Consider the following 13,815-nt stretch of genomic DNA (forward strand, 5'->3'; position numbering starts at 1 on the left):
AAAAATAAACTCAAAATGGATTAAAGACCTAAATATAAGACCTGATACTATAAACTCTTAGATACTAAAACTCTTAGAGAAAAACCTAGGCTGAACACTCTCTTATATCAACCACAGCAATATCTTCTCAGATACACGTCCTAGAGTAATGGCAATAAAAACAAAAATAAACAGGAGTTCCCATCATGGCTCAGTGGTTAACGAATCCAACTAGGAATCATGAGGTTGTGGGTTCGATCCCTGGCCTTGCTCAGTGGGTTGAGGATCCGGTGTTGCTATGAGCTGTGGTGTGGGTCATGGACGCAGCTCAGATCCCACGTTGCTGTGGCTCTGGCATAGACCGGCAGATACAGCTCTGATTAGACCCGTAGCCTGGGAACCTCCATATGCCACAGGAGCAGCCCCAGAAAAGGCAAAAAGACAAAAAAATAAAATAAACAAATGGGACCTAATTAACCTTAAAAGTTTTTTCACAGCAAAGGAAATCTGAAACAAAATGAAAAGACAAGCCACAGAATGGGAGAAAATCTTTGCAAATGAAATGACTAACAAGGGATTAATCTCCAAAATTTATAAACACCTCCTGCAGCTCAATACCAAAAAAAAACCCCATCAAAAAATGGACAGAAGAACTAAATAGGCAATTCTCCAAAGAAGACATACAGATGGCCAAAAAACACATGACAAGATGTTCAACATCACTAATGTTTAGGGAAGTGCAATTCAAAACTGCTATGAGAGGAATTCCCATCATGGTGCAGCCTAAACAAATCCAACTAGTATGCACTAGGATGGCAGGTTTGATCCTTAGCCTTGCTCAGTGGGTCAGAGATCTGGTGTTGCCATGAGCTGTAGTATAAGTTGCAGATGTGGCTCAGATCCCACGTTGCTGAGGCTGTGACATAGGCTGGCAGCTGTAGCTCCAGTTTGACCTGGGAATCTCCATGTGCTGTGGGTGTGGCCATAAAAAGCAAAAAAAAAAAAATGTAAAAATAAAAATAAAAAACTACTATGAAGCACCACCTTACACCAGCCAGAATGGCCATTATCAAAAAGTCTACAAACAATAAATGCTGGAGAGGGTATGGAGAAAAGGGAACCCTCTTACACTGTTGGTGGGAATGTAAATTGGCATAATCACTGTGGAAAACAGAATGGAGATTCCTCAAAAAACTAAAAATAGAATTTGCATATAATCCAACAATCCCACTCCTGAGCATCTATCCAGAGAAAATCATGACTCAAAAAGATACATGTACCCTAGTGTCCATTGTAGTACTGTTTACAATAGCCAAGACATGGAAGCAACCTAAATGTCCACTGACAGTGAAGTGGATAAAGAAGATGTGGTGCATATACACAATGAAATATTACTTGGCCATAAAAAAGGAATGGAATAATGGCATTTGCAGCAACATGGATGGACCTAGAAATTATCATGCTAAGTGAAATTAGTCAGACATAAACATCATATGCTATCACTTGTATGTGTAATCTAAAAAAAATACACTGAACTTATCTGAAGAACAAATTGACTTACAGACTTTGAAAAACTTATGGTTACCAAAGGAGACAGTTTGTTGGGGCTTGGGGGGGAAGGGATGGAAATGTACTAAAATTAGGTTGTAATGATGGCTGTACAACTATAAATATGATAAAATTCATTTGGGTCTGGGGGAGCTGATTTTTTACTTTTCTACCATGGAAGCCTATTTTTAAAAATTTCCTTTTCCCTTTAAATATTAAATTCACTATAACAAAGTCATTTTACCAAAAAAGAAAAAAATCTTATAGAAGGAAGGAGGAAGAAACAAAGGAAGGAAGTCAGGCAACAATTTCATCATATTGTAATAACCACATTAAAGCCAGAATAACTTTTTTAGACTAACTTGGAGATTGTTGGAAATTAATGGAAAATTTTTTCACATATTTTGAGATACAAGGAAATTCTGGCTTACACATGATTTAACTTGAATTTTATTCTAACTAAAGCAGCCTGTTTGTGGTCTATCAAACATACATTGTACATCTGCTTTAATCATTAAGGAAAAGTGTCCACTGACCAGAAGAATGTCCCTGTTAAAAATGATTGAGGGTGTTCTCATTGAGGCACAGAGGAAACTAATCCGAATAGTATTCATGAGGATGTAGGTTCAACTCCTGGACTCATTCAGTGGGTCAGGGATCCAGTGTGGCCATGAGCTGTGGTATAGGTCGCAGACATGTCTCATGTTGCTATGGCTGTGGTATAGCCAGGCAGCTGTAACTCCAATTTGACCCCTAGCATGGGAACTTCCATATACCACAGGTAGGACCCTAAAAAAAGCAAAAAAAGGAGTTCCTGTCATGGTGCAGCAGAAACAAATCCGACTAGGAACCATGAGGTTGCAGGTTCGATCCCTGGCCTCACTCAGTGGGTTAAGGATCCAGCATTGCCGTGAGCTCTGGTGTAGGTCACAGAGAGGCTTGGATCTGGCTTTGCTGTGGCTGTGGTATAGGCTGGCAGCTGTAGCTCTGATTGGACCTCTAGCTTGGAAACCTCCACGTGCCGTAAGTGTGGCCCTAAAAAGCAAAATAAAAATAAAAATAAAGATTGAGGAGTTTCCGATGTGGTACAATAGGATCTGTGGTGTCTCTGCAGAGCCAGAACACAGCTTCAATCCCCAATAGTGGGTTAGAGGGATCTGGCATTCCTGCAGCTGCAGCATAGGTTGCAACTATGGCTTGGATGTGATCCCTGGCCTGGGAACTCCATTTGATGCAGGGTGGCCAAAAAAAAGAAAAAAGAAAAAGAAAGATTGAATGTCTCCAGTCCTGGGACACCCATGGTCCCTCAATGATAATACCTCCTTCCCAGGTGTCAAAGCCATACTGACTGGCTGGGTACATGCTGATTTGTTTGCTGTTTGTTTTGAAAATCTTGAAGGACTGTATCCCTAACTTGTTTGATGTTCTTTGACAAGGTATAAATCTGTGCAGAGACCCTGTTTCTGTGGAGCAGTTCCTCAGAATTATCTAACAGGCTGTCTCCTGGGCTATAGTCTTCAGTTTGGGTCAAAGAGATCTCTTTTTTATTCCTGTTCTAGTTTGGTTATTGATTACCTGCATTGACAATGTAAATGGCCAAGGCACACTACTGGCAGTGGATGCTATAGGACCCTTGGGATTCCCATTACCAGGCCAGGCTCCTATACACCCTTCTCTAGAGAACTGCCCTCAGCTGTGTGGAGCCACTTTACCAGGGAGTTTACCTGACCCCCACCACCTTCCTGCCCTTCCTCAGCCCCCATTCATAACTTGTGATTGAATCGTACAGGACTATAGAAGTCCAGCCCCCTTTTCCCTACATCTATAGGGCATTTATTTCAGACACCACCCTTTGAGAAGCAGGCCAAGTCTAGACTTTGCCAAACTCTTATTCAAAATAAGTTATGTGAATAAAATACACATTCATCTTAGAGAGTCACTATCCTAGTCTCTTTCCCAACTAAAGACCAAGGTTTTCATTTTGTCTTGATCACATAATAACAACTCTTGCAATATCAAGAGAATAGTTTCCTAATCTGCTTGAGAATTCTCTATGCTGGGAGTTCTTTTATGCTCAGTTAAGGATCCAGTTAAGTTCAGTTAAGTCAAGTCAGTTAAGTGACAATGCGTCACTGCAGCGGCTTGGGTCACTATGGCTATGGTGCAGGTTTGATCCCTAGTCTGGGAACTTCTGCATGCTGTGGGCATAGCCAGAAAATCAACAACAAAAAAATTATTCTCTACGCTGGACTAAGAATGGTGCACTGGAGCAATGAAATGAGAGGTCAGAAAACCAGAGTTCTAGCCCTGGTTCAGCCAGTTATTTATATTAGCCATGTGATATGGGGCAGTCACATAACCATTATGAATCTTCCTTTCCTCCTCTGTAGATGAATTATACTTGTACCTTCTAATTCTGTAGGTCAGTGTGAGAACAATTGAGCTAATAAGTGAAAGAAATAAAACAGGAACAAACAAAAATAGGTATGGGCTTTTTTCTAATTGAAGAAACTGAGATATATAAAGTATTGTAAAATTAGGAGTTCCTGTCACACAGCAGAAATAAATCCCGACTAGGAACCCTGAGGTTGTGGCTTTGATCCCTGGCCTTGCTCAGTGGATTAAGGATCCGGCATTGCCGTGAGGTGTGGTGTAGGTCGCAGACACAATTCAGATCCTGAGTTGCTTTGGCTGTAGCATAGGCTGGCAGCTGTAGCTTCGATTTGACCCCTAGCCTGGGAACCTCCATATGCTGCAAGTGTGGCCCTAAAAAGCAAAAAAATACAAAATGCAAAATAAATAAAGTATTGTAAAATTAGTAATGAACACAGAAATCTCTAATTCTCCAGCGTTATGTTATGTGTGTCTTGTTGAGGAAGGAATGTTTGCAGCATCTGACTGTTCTCACTGGAGCAAATTTAAATTGATTTTGCGAACAGTAAATCAACATTTAATCAAATGTGGTTATTAAGAAAAAGGTATATAGCAATTCTTTCTTCAACGAACCTTTAATTCATATCCCAGAGCAATTACATTTTTTACTGCACTTGTATTTTCTGAGATTGTAGTTTTATTAATAAGCAAAGGAAATAAGTCTGTTTTGTTGCAGAGTTTTTTTTTTTTAAATACTTACTTGTCTAGATGATTCCTAAGTTTCCTTATTTGAGTACTTTTCTTATCCCTTGATGACTTTTGTTTTAATCAAGTTTACCACATTTTTTTTCTTTTGATATTGGCCTCCTAAGAAAGGTTTCTCGTGAAGCATTTGTGTTTTTCTAAAGTGCATTACAAGCTTTATTTCCTTTTTCTTTAAATTTTCTTTAGGTATACCTGAGTAATTAAGTAATCATATTATAATTACTTTATAAAATATTTATTTACAAAAAATAGATTTCCATCTTTGTGTAAAATCAATTTGTAATTCCCAGCTATGTCCTGGCCTCTATATGGAATTCAGGTCATTTAAAGCTTTCTATTGCTAAAAAGGATATCTTAATTTTTAGAAAAATATTCACATTTCATTGTTATTTTCTTATTTACCGCTCACATGTCAGAGCTAGCAGTAATTCCAAGATAATGGACCACTTTATGCAACTTATCTATAAAAGAATTCACTAAAAAACTAAAATAAGGGGTTTCCCTCATGGCACAGCAGGTTGGGGATCTGGCATTGTCACTGCAGAAGCTTGGGTCTCTGCTGTGGCAAAGGTTCAATCCCTGGCCCATAAATTCCCACATGCTGTGGGCATGGCCAAAAAACTAACAGAAAATGTACAAGGACACTGAGCAGAATAATAAGTCCCATTTCTCTTCATCATGCAAATTGAAAGCAGCCAGAAATCAGCCATGAATAAGCTCCGTTACACATATAAGAGTAAACTGAGTCACAAGCAAAATAAATGAGATCATGATTCTTGATCATCTCCACACTAAAGTTTTATTTTAAATGTCATCTAGCTGAACAAAGTAGACACGATGCTAAGATAGTCTTCTTAAGATAGTATCCACTGGCTTTGGTATAAGACACTAACTTCACTGTTTGAATTTCAACAGTGAATGTAATAAATACATACATTGGATTGAATTTTAAGTAATGTGCCCTATAAAGCAACTCAGTGAAAACAGTGTCCTGGAAGCCTGACCTCACCTAAACCTGACCAGTACATAGCTGTCCACTTATGTTCCCCTCTCGAACTGAAGTTTGGCAGTTACCATCAACCTCTACATGGATTAAATTTTGAGCCACTGCAGCTGCTGACCTGCAACACCCCCTGAGCAGAGCTCAGGGTGTAAATCAGGAGTGAGGCACTCTGCATTCTGGGAAAACTGGAAGAACAGATCTTCAGACAGTCAGATATTTTTAGAAGATTTTATGTGCCCAATTCTTGCATCTCCTCATAACTAGAAAAACACTAAATCCTTCCTGGTGATGTCTGCTCTTTGTGCCTGGTAGTAACCTTCAAGAGATCAGCAACAAACTTTTGTAAAATGTATGTATGCTGCATGCACCTCCCCCTCACCTTTACCATATCCTGATATTCCCCCTTCTCCTCCTAGGGTGGTATTTCAGCCTGGTCAGTAGTTAAAGATAAAACAAAGAGGAGTTCCTGTCATGGCTCAGTGGTTAGGGAATCTGACTAGGAACCATGAGGTTTCGGGTTCGATCCCTGGCCTTGCTCAGTAGGTTAAGGATCTAGCATTGCTGTGAGCTGTGGTGTAGGTCAGAGGTGGTTCGGATCCTGCATTGCTGTGGCTGTGGACCCACAGCCTGGGAACCTCCATATACCATGAGTGAGTGCAGCCCTAGAAAAGACAAAAAGACCAAAAAAAAAAGATAAAACAAAAAATGTCAGTCATCTCTTAATGCAGTCACCTCCAAGAGTGAGAACCCTGCAGGCTGTGAAAACTCAGGATACTGGCCCTGACAGCAGGAGGTGCATATCAAAGGAACTATTTGAGCCCAGGCCTCTTTAGTTCCTGCCCTTTGTTTGCTTTGTCTTTTTGCCATTTCTTGGGCCGCTCCCACGGAACTGTAGCCAGCAGCCTACGCAAGAGACACAGCAACGCAGGATCAGAGCCGCGTCTGCAAACTACACTACAGCTCATGGTCAACACCAGATCGATCCTTAACCCACTGAGCAAGGCCAGGGATCGAATCCAAAACCTCATGGTTCCTAGTGGGATTCGATTACCACTGAGCCGCGATGGGAACTCCTCCTTCCTGCCCTTTGTTGCAAAAATTCCTATATATCCTAGCTCCTCCCTCACTGTCTCAGAGCAGTTTCTCAGGGCTACCTGAGATGCTGTCTCCAAGGCCTAATTTTGCCCCAGATAAAACTTAACTCTCAACTTTCATGTTGTGCATTTTTTTCAAGTCAGCACCTTCTACAAAGTTAGATGTACTGTGAGAAGCAGGAGTGGGTGTAGGTGCAGTGTTTAAATTCTGAATCATCCTTTTGGTGTGAACTACATTACTAGAGAGACATGTTTGCAGATAACCAAAAGCATAGATAAGCTTCTCAAACATAACGGTGCCTTCTCAGGCAGTAAGGAAGGGTGCCTAGAACATGGGTGTAACAGATAATTTTTTTTTTTTTTTTTTTTGGTCTTTTTGCTATTTCTTTGGGCCACTCCCGCGGCATATGGAGGTTCCCAGGCTAGGGGTCTAATCGAAGCTGTAGCCACCGGCCTACGCCAGAGCCACAGCAACGCGGGATCCAAGCCGCATCTGCAACCTACACCACAGCTCACGGCAACGCCGGATCCTTAACCCACTGAGCAAGGGCACGGACCGAACCCACAGCCTCATGGTTCCTAGTCGGATTCGTTAACCACTGCACCACGACGGGAACTCCTGTAACAGATAATTTTAAGCATCGACTTGGCTGAGCTATAATGCCAGCTGTTTGGTCAACTATATACTAGTCCAAAGGTTGCCAGGATGATGTTTTTTAGATGTGATGAACACTGAAATCTGTACCCTTTAAGTAAAGGAGACCAGTCTCTGTAATGTGGGTAGCCCTCATTTGATCAGTTGAAGGCTAACCAACTCTGCTTCACAACAGCAACATAGAAACCCTATCTGGGATTCCGGGCCCTGCAGATGTTGGACACAAGATGGCAACTGCTCTTAGATGAATCTCCAGCCTGCCCCACACAATTCAGGCTTATCAGCCCCCACCATCAGGAGACCCAGATCTTTGAAAGAAATCCCTCTCACTCTACACACACACACACACACACACATACATCCTATTAGTTCTGCTTCTGTGAAGAAGCCTGATTAACAGAATGGTAGTTAGTAATTGCTCACCAGAAGCTCCGAGAGACTGAATATACAAATAAGCAATGGATAGAGCACCTAGAAAAATGGAATTTTGACCTACACTATGCAGCAACCTCCCCAGAAAACCAACACCCTTATCTACAGTCAACAATCCAGGAAGCCCGCTGCTTTGAGTCAGACTTGCAGGAAACCTGATTGCCACCTCTAGTGACAATCCAGGAAACTAAACAATAACTTTTATAATAGTTGGCCCCAAATGTTCAGGATTTGATTAATAACTGACAGCTTCCCTAATTTTTGTCCCTGCTTTTGATAGAGGACAGACCCTATGAATCTGTCATATATGCTCCCCAAGCCAATCACAGGGAATGCCCCCTTCAAGTTAGCTGGCCCACTGCTTCCTTAGGCCAACAGCCTCTTAGCAGCCTCTCATATTTGAAGCCTTCCCTTTTTACACTACAGAGCTCTTCCATTCCTGTCTGTTTTTATTTACCTTAGCTTTTTAAAAAACATTTATCACAGCTACTTAATGTTATTCATTTAAAAGTCATCTAACAGTTTGGGAGTTCCCTTCCTCACTCCGTGGTTAACAACACAGCTAGGATTCATCAGGCGGCAGGTTTGATCCCTGGCCTTGCTCAGTGAGTTAAGGATACAGTGTTGCTGTGAGCTGGTTGTGGTGTAAGTTGCAGAAATGGCTCAGATCCCTCGTTGCTGTGGCTGTGGCGTAGGCTGGAAGCCGTAGCTCTGATTTGACCCCTAGCCTGGGAACTTCCTACGCCACAAGTACGGCCCTAAAAAACAAAACAAAACAAAACAAGCCATCTAACAGTTTTAAATATGGAAATTTTTGGTTCTCATCCATATTAAGATCTTAAAATTTCTACATTCCTTATGTTCTGCTTTCCTTTGAGTCTGCCAAAACCCAAATGACAGTAGCTGACTCTCTAGTAAGTTTAGAATAGCTATCACTTTTCTCATTCTAAAGATCTTTTGTTTATCCCCACAGCCTTAAGGTACTGAAATGGCAAGAAATCATCTGCCAGAAACCATAGTGGGGTATAATTGACGTCAAAATGCTTCCACCCTATACACACAATTCAGAATATGCACAATATATAAGAACATGTATTTTTATGTATTCTCTTCCTACCCAGCACTATTATTAATCAACCTCAGTGAGAGGCTTTTGTTTGTTTTTTTTTTTGCCACACCTGTGACATGTGGAAGCTCCCAGGCCAGGTATTGAACCCGTGCCACAACAGTGACCCAAGCCACCGTACCAACAACACCAGATCCTTAACTTGCTGCACCACAAGGGAACTCCAATGATAGGCTTTTATAACTGAAACAAATGGTGATAGCAAACATAACTGAAAGCTTTTAGTACAAACAATTTTTGAAAATCCACGTATTTACTCATGACTTACTGACAATAACTCGTTGAATATGCACCTAACTATAAAAGATTTTATTTAAAGTATTTCTTCCTGTAGCCTCAACAAATTTACTGTTTCAAATAATACTGTTTTATATTTCCCTCTATAAAAGTGGCTTTTGGAGTTCCCCAGTGGCCCAACAGTGAAGGATTTGGCATTGTCACTGCTGTGGCTCTGATTTGTTCCCTGGCCCAGGAACCTCCACATGCCATGGGAGCAGCCAAAAAAAAAAGGGGGATTTTTAACCTGCCATGTACAGATTTTATAACTAGTCTGCAAACACTAATAGATGAGCATGATAGTTATACAACTGAATTTATAAAAATGAACTTAAGTGGTTGAAACCTCTAAGAGTTAGGAATTAAAAGAGCCCAGGAATGCAAGTTAATGCATAATATATAAACATAATACAGAAGTATCACAGTGGGATGCATTTGATAATTATATTTATTTTTTTTAATTGTACAAACTTGAATCAGTAGAATTTCACAGACTTTTCAGATATTTAATTTTTGGCTTATGGTAATTAAGTGTAAACCATCACTTTGAGTGCTGTTTCCAACAATATACAAAAATCACACTAGATTTAAGAATATTCATTTAATAATTTAAACTCCTCAGAAAACATCAAAATGAATTACCACTATACTGTAAACATGATCAATATAAACCTTAAGCTTGAAAAAAGAACACAATCTCCAACAGCAGCACAAATATCACCTACTTCAGACACAAATTAACAAAAAGACATTAACAGAATTATCTGTCAATTACAAAAGGGAAACTTTTTATCAGGGATGATCTCTAGAAGATTATAGTTGTGAAAGGTTATGAGGTGCCTTGGAATTTTCACCTGAAAATTGTGCAAAGGCTCTTTAATGGTCCATTCAATTATTCAGAAGTTTTGGTCTTCTCAGGAAGCAACTTCTAACAGCAATTCTGGAATGCTAGTTGTGACTTGCATTTGTAGGATGCTGCATTAATGGTGCACAAGAAAAATACATTATTAAACCTTCAGGGAATGACTTCACCTTCTCCAAGAATTCTTTTCTGGAGACTCTCATCTTTTAAATCTACAGTTCAGGAGTCCCTATCATGGCTCAGTGGTAACAAACCCCACAAGTATCCATGAGGACATGGTTAGATCCCCAGCCCTGCTCAGTGGATTAAGGATCCTGCGTTGCCTCAAGCTGTGGTTTTAGGTCTCAGACATAGCTTGGATCCCACCTTGCTGCAGCTGTGGCATAGGCTGACAGCTATAGCTCCAATTCGACCCCTAGCCTGGGAACTTCCATATGCCTTGGGTGCAGTCCTAAAAAGACCAAAAACAAAACAAAGAAAAAAACTGCAGTTCGGCTGAGTTCCCTGAACATTTACATACCATGTTTATTGTAGTAAGAGAAGTGAAAATCTTTACAATTCACAGTAAGGCCATTCCATAAATACAGGGAAACCACTCCCGCCCTCTGCTGTGCCCCAAAATTAAGCACACACACACATTGAAATATTAAAACTTACCGCTGCCTTCAAAGCTTGATCTAGATCGTCCATTAGGTCTTGTTTATCCTCTAAGCCCACAGAGAGTCGAATCAGTGTGTCTCTAATTCCAAGGACTTCTCTGTCACTCTTAGGCACAGATGAATGGGTCATGATTGCCCTGGAAAAAAGAGGGAGCAAATTTTTGATCACTATATTGTAGCAGTGGAGTTTCTATTTCACAAATTGCAATTATCTTCAAAATTTTTCCTTTTTTTTAGAGCTTTTTAAATGATTTTTATTTTTTCCATTATAGTTGGTTTACAGTGTTCTGTCAATTTTCTACCGTACAGCAAAGTGACCCAGTCACACATACATGTATACATTCTTTTTCTCACATTATCCTCCATCAGGCTCCATCACAAGTGACTAGAGTTCCCAGTGCCATACAGCAGGATCTCTAAAATTTTTCTACCCTAGATATCAAATGCTTCATATACCTACAATGTTTCAAAGGCAAAAAATTAAGAAATTGTGAAAAATATCTCTTCTAGTTATGATTTTAAAAGGAAACCAAGGAGCTCCCGTCATGGCTCAGTGGAAACAAATCTGACTAGTATCCATTAGGATGGAGGTTCAGTCCCTGGCCTTGCTCAGTGGGTTAAGGATCTGGAGTTGCCCTGAGCTGTGGTGTAGGTCACAGATGCGGCTTGGATCTGGCGTTGCTGTGGCTGTGGTGTAGGCCAGCGGCTACAGCTCCAATTAGACCCCTAGCCTGAGAACTTCCATATGCCTCAATTGCAGCCCTAAAAAAAAAAGAAAAAGAAAACCAAGATCTTTTATTGTTTTTACACCATCAGTAAGGTATACTCAATCAGACACTGAAGGACCAGTTGAGCACCTCCAGACAGGAGGGAAAGACACAGTATCCGATGTGTGGATTTTAACACCAGCCTGAATGAATCCTTGGCCAGAAGTCATACACACCGTGACCATCCAGCTGGACCTACAAGAGGACTCTTGGACAAGAGCTGGCCAGCATTAATTCCTCTGGGTCAAAAGATCAATCCAGAACTGGACTTTGGAGGCAGATTAGGGAAAGACAGCCTAGGATCACTAGTACCGATCGCTAAGCATTAGGAAGTCCAGCATGAGGCTCATGACATAGAGGCCTCAGTAGAGGTTCAAAACCATCTAGCAATGCATGATCATCGTCAGCATGCGTAAGGGTAAAGCACCTCTTATGGGTCAGGTGCTGGAGCAAGAACGGGGAAACCAAGAGTGAGATATTTTCTCTACCCTAGATAACAAAGCAGGAGCTAAAGACTTGAAAATTCAGGAGTTCCCTTGGTGGCTCAGTGGTTAACGAATCTGACTACGAACCATGAGGTTGCGAGTTCGATCCCTGGCCTTGCTCAGCGGGTTAAGGATCTGGCGTTGGCGTGAGCTGTGGTGTAAGGTTGCAGACGTGGCTCGAGAAATGGCAAAAAGACCAAAAAAAAAAAAAAAAAAAAAGAAGAAAGAAAATTCAAAAAATAAAGTAGTCTACAGCGAATGCTGAACAAGCATGGAGGATTGCCAGAGCTCAGAGGAGCGAGAATCTAGGGGACGAGCCATCATGGAGGAGAGGCTTACAGTCTTAAGAAGCACTAAGATGTACACTGACGCCAGCACTCACCCCTGTCCCCCCCACCACCAGAAGGAATCGCTTTCTCCTATCTGCTTCAGGTCCAGAGAAACAAATCTTAGTTGTGCTCAAAGTAAATGAATATCTTCTATCACTATAATGAAGTTGTACATGCAAACATCCTCCTTAAAATGTTCTGCCTTTTTAGGCTCTTAGTTCCTTAAAAGAAAGTAAAAGCATAGAAATAAGAACTTAGGCCTCTGGAACCAATAGAGTTGGGTGTAAATCTCAGCCCCTCCTACTGGGTGTAAGGGCTTGAAAAGTTACCTATCCTCAAAGTCAGATGTCCATTATCTAAAACAACAGTAGCTATCACATTTTATTGCTTACCATCAGACAGGTACTCAACTAAATCTTTTTTTTTGCTATTGTTTTTGGGTTTTTTTAGGGCGACACCTATGGCATATGCAAGCTCCTGGGCTAAGAGTCAAATAGGAGCTGCAGCTGCTGGCCTACATCACTGTCAAAGCAACGACAGATCCGAGCTGCATCTGCAACCTATAGGCTGCAGCTTGGGGCAACATTGGCTCCTTAACCCCCTGAGCAAGGCCAGGGATGGAACCCGTATCCTCACAGACACTATGTCAGATCCTTAACCCACTAAGCCACGAATGGAACTCCTTCAACTAAATCATTTATGTGCATTACTTCATATTCTTAAATGGATAAAAATTGGATATAAAACCTATCTCAGGAGTTACTGTCATGGCTCAGTGGTAATGAACCCAACTAGTATCCATGAGAACAAGAGTTCAATCCCAGGCCCTGCTCAGTGGGTTAAGGATCTGGCACTGCCGGGTGAAGCTGTGGTGAAGGTCCAAGATGAGGCTTGGATCCCACATTGCTGTGGCTGTGGTGTAGGCCAGCAGCCATAGATAGCTCAGATTTGACCCCTAGCCTGGGAACTTCTATGTGCTGCAGGTGAGGCCCTAAAAACAACCACAACAAAAAACTATCTCAAAAGTCTGTCACAGTTATGAATGGAAGAAACATATACGAAGCACTTACAAGTACCTAGAATATTTGTGCCTAATAAAAAATAATAATCCATAATAGCAATTAACATTTATTGGGTACTTAGTATGGATTAGTAAGGCATTAGCTTGGGGATTTCTTTCCCCTATGTTCTCACAACAATCCTAAGAGCTGGGTACACTGTTATCTACATTTTTACAGTTGAGGAAACTGAAATTGAAAGAAGATAAGTAATTTTCCCAGGGTCACCAAGTTAACACATGTTATTAGGCTCAGAGACCAACCCAGTATACACTAGCTCTACTTTCTCCTCCCTGACTTCAGTGCTGCGCTGGTTGTTGTATTGTTGGGAGACAATAAGGGTGATAGAACAGACAAGCCCTGACACTGGCACTGGGCTTAGAGCCTAGCTGCAGTGCCTGAGG

General features: G+C 41.1%; 1 protein-coding gene across 1 annotated transcript in view; it reads right to left on the minus strand.

The window, feature by feature from the left end:
* Positions 9,682–13,815, minus strand: part of CTH (cystathionine gamma-lyase) — a 31,431-nt gene continuing 27,297 nt past the window's right edge. The window contains 2 exon segments of the mRNA NM_001044585.1: positions 9,682–10,226; positions 10,771–10,909. Of these exon segments, the coding sequence (NP_001038050.1) occupies positions 10,200–10,226; positions 10,771–10,909 (166 nt within the window). The 3' untranslated portion in view covers positions 9,682–10,199.

Source organism: Sus scrofa, chromosome 6, assembly GCF_000003025.6.
Source record: "Sus scrofa isolate TJ Tabasco breed Duroc chromosome 6, Sscrofa11.1, whole genome shotgun sequence".
Taxonomy (NCBI): domain Eukaryota; kingdom Metazoa; phylum Chordata; class Mammalia; order Artiodactyla; family Suidae; genus Sus; species Sus scrofa.